A 13,726-nucleotide genomic window follows, 5' to 3' on the forward strand; every position below is an offset into this window, starting at 1 on the left:
CTTTTTCCAACACTTACATAAGTTAGGCCCAGCCTTCTCCTCTCTGACTTCATTCCATGGAATTGTAGGTTCAACATGCCCTGTCTGCTCTCTTATTTTCTGCATGTGAGGTGCTATCACTTTTGGGGGTGTGATCTTCCATGACACCAATAGTTTTCCTCAGTCATACCCAAAGCTATTCTGTACAGTATTTTAGCACAATCAATAGAACCTAGATTGGGATACCCTGGCTACTTCTATTATACTTCCTCCTTCTCAAGTTGATAATTTGCTTTGGTGGTTGGACAAGACTCTTACAGTGGCAGACATTCCACTTCTGTCTCCTTGTCCAGATTTACATCTAATTGTGGACACATCCCTTCAGGGTTGGGCTGCATAGATCAATCCCCAGGAGGCTTTGGATCATTGGTCTGTCAATGAGCACTCCCTACATATCAACATTCTAAAGCTTCTAGCTATCTATGAGCTTTGAATTATTTCCCACATCTATAAAGGCATTGTCTGATGACGATTCATTCCAACAATTTGAGAGTGGTGTCATACATCAATCACCAAGGTGGCACCCAGTCAAAATCTGTTTTTGTACTTTGGATCTTCTCTACTGAGCCTCCACACATCACATTTATTTAATTGCATGTCAGGTTCCAAGTGCTTTCAATCTCATAGTGGATCATATTTCTTGACCTGACAAGTTTTACCCAGCAGAGTGGTTCTTCAGTCCTCTCATTTTCTGGTGGTTTTGCACTGAGTGGGATTTTCTTCACATCAATACATTTGTCACCACCTTGAATCACAAATTACCCTTCTTTTGGTCCCAGGTGCCCCATTTTCAGGCTTTGGCTAATGATACCTTCAGCTAAGATTGGTTCTACAAATTCCAATATGTTTATTATCCTATACAGTTTTTCTTCAGGTGGTTTCCCTAATTCATTCAAATTTGAGCTGAGTTATTCTAGTCACTCCCTATTGGCTAATTCAATGGTGGTTTCCTCATTTGTACCAACTCCAATTATCCTCCTCCTTTACCCTTCCCTTATTCCCCACATTCTTTCTTCACCCCAAGTCACCAATTCTACATCTCACAGTTCACATCCTTTGTCTCCATGCCTGGCTTTTTTCTGGTCTTTGGCAAAGAGATTAAGTTTTATGTGTTGTATAGTTTTCCCTTGTTGTTGTGGCTTTTTGACAGGGATTCTTTAGTTTCCTCAATTTTGGGTTTTTGGACAGCCTTGTCCCCTACCTTTTCTCTTTTTTGTTACCATAGAGTCTTTGCTTTACCTTTCCTTACCATGTTAATCTGTTCCTTCCAGATTTATCACCCTCCTCAGAGATGTACTCCTCTGGAATGAGATGCCAGTGTAGTTTCCCATTCCCTTATTTTACACCCATTCAAACTTCTTTCCTCATGTTCAATGCTTCACCTTTCACTTAAAGCAAATTTTCTTCTCCTTTTGGCCTGTGATCATCAACAGTCTGACTTATTCTCCATTAATGTGTCACACACACTTTACCACCATACCTGTCTTCTCCTTTATTTAGATCATTCCTTCCTCCCCAAAACTGTGGTGGGCTCACAAAGGTAACTTCTCCTTTTCACCTATTTCCCATTCCTCTGTCTCTCATCTCTACCTTTGTCTTCAGTCTAAATAGACTTCTATGTTCAGTGGATTCCTGTCATTGCTATATTGCCTGCTCAGCTTTTTTCTGTGATTCCCATTCTCAACTCTTTAACCTGTCACATTCTTCTTCATTTAGAGATCTGTGTTATTTTACCCTCACTAATTGGGCTCATTGTTTAATCCTGTTGGCTTATTCTTCATTGTTCTCTTCCCACTGGAATTTGTTCAGAGTAAATTCTCATTAAATTTTGCACCTCATCCTTTCTTCTTATCTTTATCAGCTATTTGAGGAAATCCTGCAATTGGGCATGTGGACCACACCTAACACATTCATCTCCCATTATTCACATCATATTATGCTTTCAGCTTCCTTAGATATTTGCCTTCCACTACTTGTGGCTGTTTTTTGAGCTATGGTATGACTCTAATACTGGGTAAATCTATATTAATACTTTCTTATATTTCAGGGGCCTGTCCTTCATAATATCATTACAAGGATCGTACTCTATGATGACTGATACTGACAAGGTATTATATAAATCAAAATCTGCACTTTATAGCCATGCTGACTCGTACTTTCCATTCCATGGTTTCAGAATGCTCACTGTTGAGTGGAGTGTTTCACAAGATCACTTGAAGATAAATAACTTCTCTAGATTTGCTTCATAAACTTGCCTGTTCTGGACATACCACTCATGGACTTCATAGATAAAGCAGAAGAGGATAGCTCCCCATCCCTTCCATACCTTGATTGCTTTTCAAAATAGGGTTTTATGAACAGCCCTTGCACTGTTTCAGGTCATGATGTTCCTCCAGGCTCTTATGTATTTTCATTCCTTCCTCCAAATGGAGTATGGGAGGCCTTACCTTGTAACAGTTCTAGGTTGCTGAAGTAGTTGACCATTGAGACACCTTAATAAATGTTCTACACAAAAAAAGAATACTATTCAGTGTTCATTGCAGAGTAGGATGGTGATGTTCTGTTGCTGTAGATGGTGTGCTATCCTCCAGTATGGATTATACAATTACTACAATGTGAGACATCAAATTCCAGTTGTCAGCACCCTGTAGCTGGATTTAAAGTGGACTAAGCAACATAAGGCCTCTTGCATGTTCAAGGTTGTTTATCTTCCTTCCTTGATTGTGCTCTCCCTATGTTGTGGGTCACAGCAGTGATAAGGATAAATTGTCCTGGTTCTGTTCTTTTGCTAACCCTCATGTACCTTAGTCTTAGGATGTTGTTGCTTATCTGATGGTCCCTGTCAGTTTTTCTCTTGGCAGAGTATATTGTGTTTACCTAAACATCCTTTAGATACCTAATGTTGTATTGCCAAATAAAGATATTTTACAGATAATATGTACCATGCCCTGGGATTAGAGTGGTTTGAGATTTCCTCTGCTGTTAGGGGCTTGAGGTGAAGATAGTATGATCTTTATCCTATCTCCATGTAGATGTTGTTCATTCCCTCACACTGGTCCCTTCTCCTTATCTACATGGGATTTTAACTAATTTTGTGAGTGAAGTACAGTATCAGAACTTATAACTTTCCATTACTGCAAAATGTACTTTCAATAGGTACTCTATATTCACACTTCTTCCCCACACTCTTCCAGTGGTTCTGTATTCTGCTAAATTTCAAAGTGATAATTCTGTAGGGGCATATAGAGGGAATCTTATGCATAATGTGAGTATGCTTCTGTTGCTGGAGAGTTGATGTATGATGAGTTACATGAGAGACATATTGGAACACTTGATTCCAATAGCACAGAGTGGAAGTCTTGTGGTATGTCTAAAACAAAAGTTTACATATAGGGGGTAACAATGAAAGAGAAGAGCTAATCTTGTGAGAGGAAGGAAGTACCTGTCAGAAATACATATTCAGCATAGGAGAATTATAAATTATATTGGTTCTTTCTCTTAACATTCAGATTTTCATTATATTCTACAAAAATTTTGGTTTACTTTAAGTCTTATAATTCAGGTAAAAGTTTTGATAATAAAGAAATGTTCAAAAATACATTGTACAGTATAGCTAACTTATTAGTAATTTAAGCATTTTGTTTTAGTATCATCGCTTAATGTTAATAAAACTCACAAACTGACTGTTTTATTCAAAGATAACAGAATTTTCACATATGAATTCAATGAAATTAATCTCTGTCCTTTCGTCATATGTATTTGTGAAAATTAGGTTTTCTGATGACGTGGCTAATAAGCATTACTCTTATTTATATTGAAATGGCTAACAACAGAGTGTACACCTTTGTTGAAACCTTAACAATTTACAGTAAAATATTTAAAGGTGGCAACCCAAAGAAATAATATCTTTCAATAAAATATAAAATGTAAATCATCATTTCTTTTAAATCACTTCAGTTTTGAACTAATAATTATCCCTAGTTAACTCAATAGACTGTTAAATTAGTAATGTTTTTTATACATACATCATAACAAATTTAATAAATTGAAATATTATAAAAATACTTCCATCAAAAATGTTTCAATAATTGTAAAAGTAACTGTTACATCTACTTTTATTAATTTTAATGTTATCTATAGAGTATTTGCACCAATCAAAACTCAGAATATTAAATCAGTTATTTGTGAAAATCAAACAAGAAAAGAAAACAATTTGAAGTAACTTCTCCACAGTTAAAAAAAAATGTAGGTAGTTCATGTAGACCACCTACTTTTCGTTAACTATTAACATGCAACATAATAAAATATCAAATGAAAATATATAGAAACATTTGTACAGATGTAACTAATTTAGAATATATCATACAAGTGCTGTTTTATTAAACACTTATTGAATGAAGCAGAAAAGAAAGTTCTTGCACTCAATGTAAAGTTTGTTGTACCTCCTTCAGAATTTATATTTTAAAACTATTTATTAGGATTTGAACAGCTGTTGTAGAAAAAAAGCTTTAAAACAAAGTATTATCTGAAAGTAGTGAGTTATTATTAGCCCAGAAATTGAATACATTATATTAAAATGATTTTGGAGCTTTGTCATGTCCAGTTATGTTTTATCTGACAACTGCAGTTTAATTTCCATTGCAAAAAAAGGGTCTATCTTAAAATTCTTATGCCCACATATTACTACTTCTCTTGCCAGCTTTCTTCCATAACGTGTAGTGTACAAGGACTGCGGTTTCCCACCTGTGTTTGAACAGTACAGTCTCACAGAAATCCAGAGGCACTGTATTTGTCACTTTGACCAGTATGTCTTTGTATGGAATAGCTTGAATATCAGTATCAACTTCTTAATATCAAAATTCTTCTTAGACTTTTATAACTCTTCTGGAGACGACATTGAGAAGGTCAAAATGTGTAAAGTACACATGAAACTGTAGATCAGTCTCAGATACATTATTTTTATTGTGTAGCCAGACTTGTTTGACTTAGCTGCAAATTGAAGATATTTGAATGATACAACAGTTTATTAAGTTAAAAATAGATATTATAATAGAGAAAATAAATTACAAGAATATTTCTTAAAACTTAAAAAAAGCAATTATCTTTCTTTTTTTTTAATTTCAGTAAATATTACTGTATGAAACCATCAGACCATCACCAAGGTAATTTAAAGATGTTTCTAAAATACATAAAGAAGGCTTTCTTAGATGTATTGTGTCTAATATAGGTATTTTTAATCATGAACTGTCATTTTAGTTAAATTCCTTTAACAGTCTACATGTAATAAATGTTCCATTTGAGAAAGTTTTAATTTTTTTAATAAAGTGCAAAATGTGCATTTTAAGGAAAATTTTTATTTCACTAGTTTTGATGTAGGGTGTTTATACACTAAAGTTCATTTGGAAGTGACATAAAAATTAACAATGGATCTTTTACAACAGAATGATGTTACAAGATTCCCCATGTACACGTTTCAGAAATAATGAGATTTACCATCCAAGATCTCATTTTTTTATATAACATTATATATATGAGAGAGTTGCAATGTAAATCAAGTTTAGCACCATTACTCTTTCCTTTGCTACTATGAAAATAGTGATTGGAAAATTTTCCTTTACGTCTATAGCCTATATATTGTAGAAGGCATATTTATAACACTTTTGTCATATTTAATGATTCAGAACACATTTGTCACTTTCTGAACTGTTTTAGTAATCAGCATCATAATATGAGAGTAACAGAATGTCAACTTGGTTCCTTGAAGTATTAATAACAAGTTTGAATGTGAAGTGTACCATAAAATGTCTACTGATTTATATTTTATAGTTGACAACTGTATTCCAATATTGTGTAAAACAACTTTCATTAAGATATTTATAAAATCACTACTTACCACATATGATTGTATTCATATGAGTTTGAAAACATTAAAATGATTCTGAAAAAAATATATTTCAAATAAAATGGTGTGTGACATCATATCTTATTCCCTCAGTATAGTCCAAAACTGTATATAGTTGAAAGGAAATGCCTTAAACAATATGTCAATAGTATTGTTGTACACAGTCAATTGTTTATGAAATGTAAAAACAATCAGCTTTGTAAACGTTTTTTTATATATAGCTTATCCATGGATTAACTTAAGAATAATCTGAATGTAGATTACAAAATTATTTTCAGATTCAAAGAAAATAAAATGTACGAATATGTTTTGTCTTGAGTAATGACTCACCTTCTAGATCAGGGGTTCCCAACCTTTTGGCACTCGCGACATGAAAATGTAATTGATGAAATAAATTTAATGTTATCCCAAGCTACTTCTAACAAGGCTACGCGACTCCCCTGCCAAGGCTTCGCGACCCCCAGGGGGTCGTGACCCACCGGTTCGAACCCCCTATTCTAGATGGTTACAAACACTCGTAAAAAAAAAAAAAGATTTTTTACCAATAATAACCATACGTGATTAGTGAATATGATATAGCAAGATGCATAATAGTTTATTTAAAATTATTGTGAAATGAATAGATGAGAGACAATTACAAAGAAGAAGGATGCACTGGTTTAAATGTGTTTTATGCTTGTGTATAATTAAAGGCATTTACAAGGAATCTAAAGATTGGTGTCATACTGCTAACTATAGCTAAGTTTTATCTCAATTAGATCAACATAAACTTGGAAGTAAATGTAGTTGTGTGAATGCTAAGGTTAACATGTGTGTACTATTCTTGAATATTGGTACTATATCCATGATACAAAAACAAGGTATCACATTGTTCTTTAAATTATTAGTGTAGAGAACATTCCAGTAGTATAATGTGTAAATATCTACTTCAGTGTGAATCAGCTATATTTAAAGGACTACAACTTGTTTTACTGACTGGAGGGATACTCTCCCAGGGCATGGGGATGTGTCTAAAGACCATCATGATCTGAAGATACTTGTGCCCACATTTTCATCGAAACTTAACTGTTGTAATGTATATATACTTTTGTACAAGCAGTCATTGATGTCTGTCATAAACTTTTAACTTGCTAATCATATTATCTTTGTATTTAAACTTGGTTCATATAAAGAGATAAAACAGATTGCCTGCTATCAAGATAGCTGGTATGGATATTAAAACTTTTATTAAAATAAAGTACAGAACAACATTTTGACCTTCTTTGGTCATCTTCAGGTTTTGTTAAAACTTAAAAAAAGCAATTATCTCTCTCTCGTTCTCTTTTTAATTTCAGTAAATATTACTGTATGAAACCATCAGACCATCACCAAGGTAATCTAAAGATGTTTCTAAAATACGTAAAGAAGGCTTTCTTCTTCGATGTATCATATCTAATATAGGTACTTATAATCATCAATTGTCATTTTAGTTAAATTCCTTTAACAGTCTACGTAATGAATGCACCATTTGAGAAAGTTTTAATTTTTCTTATAAAGTGCAAAATGTTTTGTTAACCTGAAGATGACTTAAGAAGGTCAAAACGTTGTTCTGTACTTTATTTTAATAAAATTTTGAATACCCATATCAGTCATCTTGAAAAGAATTTTTACTTCAACTGGGTTTCTTATCATCAGGAGATTGCCTGATCAATAACTTTCAATATACAGAAATATTGACTCAAAATTAATCATCAATAATATATACTGCTTCATATCTGTTAAGATTTTGCCTCAGGACAGCAGAAAGTCTACAAACTTAAAACATTAATATCCAGGGTTCAATTCCTCACAGCAGATAGCTGAATATGGGTCTCCTTTCAAACTAACCCTTTTTCCTCCATAATGAAAATCCTTTAATAACTTGTCAGTGTAAGAATACAAACTTTTTAGCAACTATAACTACTATGGGCACAACAAAGAAAAATATACATAATATAATCACAAATTTAAATGTCTAAGCTAGTAACATGATTATTATTTTCTCCAATCTTCACTTTATGGCTTGCTGTTACATATCTTAGATTATGGAACAACTTCTTTAAACAGGAGTTACTGTAGTAATTAGTATATTTAATACTATATTCTTTTTAATCTTGTATATTAACAATCATACTAACTATAAATGATAAGTTTGAACATATCACACAATGAGATGATATGCTAAAATTTCATTATTATACATAGCTACTCTAATATAAGAATAATGCAATATTACCTTTGACAGAAAAATAATCTGTGATACCAGTTTCGCTAATTCTATATCATATAACTTGTTTCATGTTGACTCAAAATAGTTTCAACTACATCTCTAGATATGTGCACAATTTTGGTTGACAATAGTCCTAACTTGTGTGGTTAAAAACCTAAGCTGTCACATTTCTTGCAACTAATATAACCATTTGTGTTTGCGTGTGTGAGAGTATATATATCCAATTACAAATCTGCATTTATAAACTATTGAATCCAAGACAGATCACCCTCCTGGAAGTTTTTGTTATCCATTTATGGATTTTTAAATATTTTTGCTACTCTAGTGAATAACAAGAGTTATTCAACTATGACCTGTTCCTTTTCTTGTAGATGTACTAAAGTAGTTAATATTGTGGTTGATTATTTTCTTGTATTGAAAAAGTGGTTCAGTGTAGTCTTGGTTAAACGAATTTCAGCAAATATCTTGTAATGGATGAACATATAGGTGTATATATATATAAAGGAAATTAGAAATGTACTGGTATCTCTAGAGAAATGTTTTAAGTTATATTGACATGTATGGGATGTATAGATAAGACAAAAGTAGATCATATTCTTATATTAATGCTTGAACTGTATTTTTATTTACACGTATGTTTTTCAAACATAAAGTTTGTTTTATTACTCACTTGAGTATTGCACTCTGATATAAGAGAAGTTATTTATATATTGATAATTTTATTAGTTGAGAATAACTACCAGAAATGCTGCTCTAATTACAAGTGTAATTAATTATAGTATGCACATTGAGAAAAATGTGGAAAAAGTGAATATTGTTTAAAAATATTTTTCTGGAAAATGCTGCACAGAAAGTGTCTGGATTGTGCTGATATAAACTGTAATGTTTTATATATTAAAAAAAAGTTATACTTAAGAACTCTAGTTTTTAAGTACTACATTTACCAACTACATTAGTAAAAATATAATGAAACCCTCAAGTACAGTCCTACTAAAAGTGGTGTTCTTCTTGGGAGGAGAGTACTTTATTTAATGCTGTGTTCTGTTACACATAGCACAGTTATTTTACTGTCTGGTTTTGAATACCTGTGTGAAGCCATGTTTTACGAATTTTTGTTTTTGGTGGGATTACTTACATCATGTTTGAAAAATTGACTACAGAAACAGCAGGATGAAATGTTTTTAAAAAGTAGCTGCATATACTGTACACATTTTACGATAACTGTTGAATATATGTTTACATACATGATTCATAGTGAAGGGTGTGTGTAATGGTTTTTACCCAGTTGATATAGGCTAGAAGTTAAACTCACCTCAAATGTGTATAATGGAAATGCTCATTAATTTCGACAATTTATAAGCTGAAACTAAGGTTGAAAACATGGTATGAACACCTTGTTATCATTCAAAAACATATTTTCACTTACTTTCTCTAGTAATGGGAAAAAAGTTCAAACTTCAAACAACATAAGAAACCAACCAGTCAGACAACTTTTTTTGGTGTTAAGTATTTTTTATGCTTGTTTGTTGGTTTTTTCTCTTTGCTATCTATTTTCAGTTTATTTTTCTGCAAGCAAATAATTCTAAACCTTCCCTCACCACATACTGCAGTATGTAATTCTTATCTGCTATTTTTAGTATTGCATATAAATACCATTAGATAAAGTAAAAAGTTAGAAAATTTTGGCAATATGATAAAGTACTTATTTATGTTATATTTGCACTTTTTTTTTTTTTTCTTTGGTGGTTCATAACTCTGTAAACCAAGATGAAGGAGAGTTATTTCCTAAGACTGTTTATAACATGGGGAAGTGTAAGAAGCTCCTCCTATTATATAAAAGAGTATGGGGAAGCAAGAATGATTCATGATATTGATGACTAATATGAGCACTGTAGGTCACCTGAAATGGATTTTACTGAACCTTTGGGCATATATGTTGTCTAGTCCAGACAGTGGCTAGGTTTACCTATGAGTGGGAAGAGCTGATATGCATATACTGGATGAAGTCTGCTAAGAAAAACTAAATACTGCTGTGTGGAAGATCCAATACAGATCCTTGAGTTGGTCAGAAGCTTTTCTGTCTTAACAAGGCTGTTAATGACATTCTGAGATTTCATCCACTGATTAAGGTGAGTGTGAAATGCAATGATGATATATACAATTCTTCCATTTATGAAGGAAGAGGAGATTTTTTTATATGAACGTTGCACCTCAATCCCATAGTACAAATATACTAACAGCACATAAATTCCTGTACCATTCACTAATTTACAATAATGAAAGAATGAACCAGGTTAACATCTTGTTTTAAGGTTTCATGAAGGATAACCTGAACAATTTTCCAGATTTTTCAAGCAGATTATTTACTGGAATTTATCAGATTTAGGGACAAGAAATAATTCAAATATGCAGGTTGCTGAGTTTCATCTCAGATTCAAGCTATCCAAAGATCAAGTTAAAAGGTCAAAGATCATGAGTTTTATGAATTTTCTGACAATGTAAATTCACAAATTATGACAGTTCTCATAAGTTTCATCAAACTACATGATAAAAGCAGAAGTCATCAGCAGTGGCTTGATGAAAACATCAAATAATGGCTCCAAGGTATCATGATGCAACCTCATTGGTTTTTTAAGTTAAAATAGGGTTATCAAGACCATGATACTATGGTTATACCAACATTGCAGCAGTAGAGACCATTAAGATGATGTGTAGAATAAGATGGATGGAGCCCTTGTTACTTCTCCAGTGTGGGATCGATCCACTGGAATAATTTCAAAAACTAAGCACATTCATTAACGTTTCTCTACCCAGGTCTCACAAACACGCTGACAAATTCCATGAGCAGTTGTCCTACCGTATGCTTCTGTGTACCCAATATAGTCTATCAGTTGTGGTTTTTATATATTATTAAAACAGAGCAATGTGTGGATGTACACTAGTTTTTGCAACATTGTAAACAGCTTGTTGGTTGAATAATTCATAAGAATAAACTATCATATAAATAAAAGTATATAAAACATATACCAGCAATTATTGACCTAATTTGTACTTACAAGATTGTTTCTGTTGATTTAAATGTTAAGTTTCACAATGGGCCATCTACTTGTTTCCATCAAAGTAATTTCATTGGTTAATTGTCATTCTTATTGTATGAAATGGTGGCCATCGTACATTTAAGAGAGGAATGCAGACAACAATTAGTAATAGTACTGGATATTTCATTGGTGATCAACAGATACATTTCTTTAGATTAGGAAAGAAAAGTACACATAAATAAAAAGTTGAAAGGACAATTATTCAATATTCTATTAACTGTACTTTATTTCAAGTTTTATCGTTTAGAAAACATAATTTATCGATTATCACCAAATCATGTTTCCGTTTCAATTATCAATTTCTTTTGAAATTGGCGCAAAGCGACATGAGAGCTATTTGCGGTCATTTATCAATAACCGGATGACTGTGTATACTGAGGTGTAACGAAGCATGTAGCTATACAATAAGCTATGTGTTGTGTTTGCCGGTACAGAAAGTATAAAAATCATTTTTAAAGTTGTAGCCCCTCTAACTTACCGGTGTAGCATGAAAGTCGGAATGTTAAAAATTATTTACGATACAGATTTAGAATATTATCTTGTATGGTATTGTGTTTCACTAAATCTAAATTCCTCACACGTACATTAATTCTGCAGTATCGATGACTATATTTATAATTAAGTCAACCACTGTCTCGTTGTAAGAGTTATTCAATGAAATTACAGTTTTTTATTGACCGGTCAGTACCTCTTTCATTATTTCACAAGAGATACTGTTCCTGGAAAAATTACATTTAGCAGTTTCAGTGTGTTTTCTTATACCGAAGCCATGTCGAGTTTTTTTACTGTGTCCGCTGAAGGAATCGAAGCCCCGATTTCGGTATTGTAAACCCGAAAGTTTACCGCTGTCCCACCGGGAAACTTTTATTGATATTCTATAGAATCTTACGATAATTGGCTGAATGATTTGTGACATTTATTTTTTGTTTGCCATGGATTTAAAAGAACTTATGATATTAATTTAAAATAAATAATAGATACTTGTTAGGTGTTTTTTTACTTCCAGTTGAAAGTTGTTATTTAAATATTCTTGTGATTTAACTACACAGCCTTTTTGATAATTCGATTTTGAATAAAATTTGTTAGTATAGTAGTATAAAAAGTAATTACTAAAGCATATTATTTACTTTTTCTATTAAAAATTAGTTTAATTTAAAGATTTTATTTACACTTGTTTTTGAATTTCAAGCACAGCTACACAAGGGCTGTCTACGCTAGTCGTCCCTAATTTAGGAGTGAAAGACCAGAGGGAAAGGCAGCTAGTTATCACCACCCACCGCCATCTCTTGGGCTATTAATTAACCAGTGAATAGTGGGATTGACTGAAACATTATAACGCTTCTATGGCTGAAAGGGTGAGCATGTTTGGTGTGACGGAGATTTGAACTCCCGACCCTTGTATTACGAGTCGAGTGCCGGGTCTCACTAACCTAAACTTAAATCGTGGTAGAAATTTCGATTTGAATTTTTTTTTCTCCCAGAATTTGGTATCCATCGGTAAAAAAGCAATCAGGGTGTTGAGAAAAGTCCTCTTCACCCCGCTATTGTTTTAAGTAATATTTGGGAAGGGGGGGCAATATGTTAAGAATCACCGTGAAAAAAAAATGAATAAAAATAATTAAATAAAATAAGAAAAAAAATAATTGTTTGTTTATTTTGGAATTTCGCACAAAGCTACTCGAGGGCTATCTGTGCTAGCCGTCCCTAATTTAGCAATGTAAGACTAGAGGGAAGGCAGCTAGTCATCACCACCCACCGCCAACTCTTGGGCTACTCTTTTACCAACGAATAGTAGGATTGACCGTCACATTATAACGCCCCCACAGCTGGGAGGGCGAGCATGTTCGGCGCGACGGGGATGAAAACCCGCGACCCTCAGATTACGAGTCGCACGCCTTAACACGCTTGGCCATGCCGGGCCATTGGCCCTAAGAAACAAAATATAACTACAACCACACAATTCACTATCTACTAGAGGAAGAAATCTTAACAAAGTCAGCTTTTCAGGAATGTATGAAAATCCATTATAATACCATACTAATAGAAATACTACCCTGATGAATTTAAATTTAAGATACCACCAAACTCTTCTACCAGCAAATGAAAAAGGCCAATGATGTCAGTTAATTAACTAAGCTATCCTAACAAATAACTCAAATAAAAAGACTTTTCAAAAAACACTCAAAATAACGTGGTACAGAAACAAACAACAAAGTATGGTCTATCTAAAATATAATCAAGACTACCTTTTTTTGTCCCATGATGACCTGCAAAGTTTTGCTATGAAACCCCTACCTACGTAGTAGTTACAGTACAACCTCTAGTAACGACTGCCACTTAAAAAGGAGCAAGCCCTGCTGAAGATCAGTATTTTTAGTCTTGTTCTTTCTATTCACTCTTTCTTTAACATTTTTAACACTTCTTTTGATTGGCTAGTTT

The 13,726-nt window shown here is 33.0% G+C and overlaps 1 protein-coding gene across 1 annotated transcript in view; it reads left to right on the forward strand.

Annotated features, from left to right (window-relative positions):
- LOC143225350 (E3 ubiquitin-protein ligase RNF185-like) overlaps positions 1–6,248 on the forward strand; it is an 83,978-nt gene extending 77,730 nt beyond the window's left edge. The window contains exon 6 of the mRNA XM_076454614.1: positions 5,164–6,248. Within this exon, the coding sequence (XP_076310729.1) occupies positions 5,164–5,180 (17 nt within the window). The 3' untranslated portion in view covers positions 5,181–6,248. The remainder of the gene's footprint in view (positions 1–5,163) is intronic.
- The last annotated feature ends 7,478 nt before the right edge of the window (positions 6,249–13,726 follow it).

This window comes from Tachypleus tridentatus, chromosome 1 (assembly GCF_004210375.1).
Source record: "Tachypleus tridentatus isolate NWPU-2018 chromosome 1, ASM421037v1, whole genome shotgun sequence".
Lineage (NCBI taxonomy): Eukaryota > Metazoa > Arthropoda > Merostomata > Xiphosura > Limulidae > Tachypleus > Tachypleus tridentatus.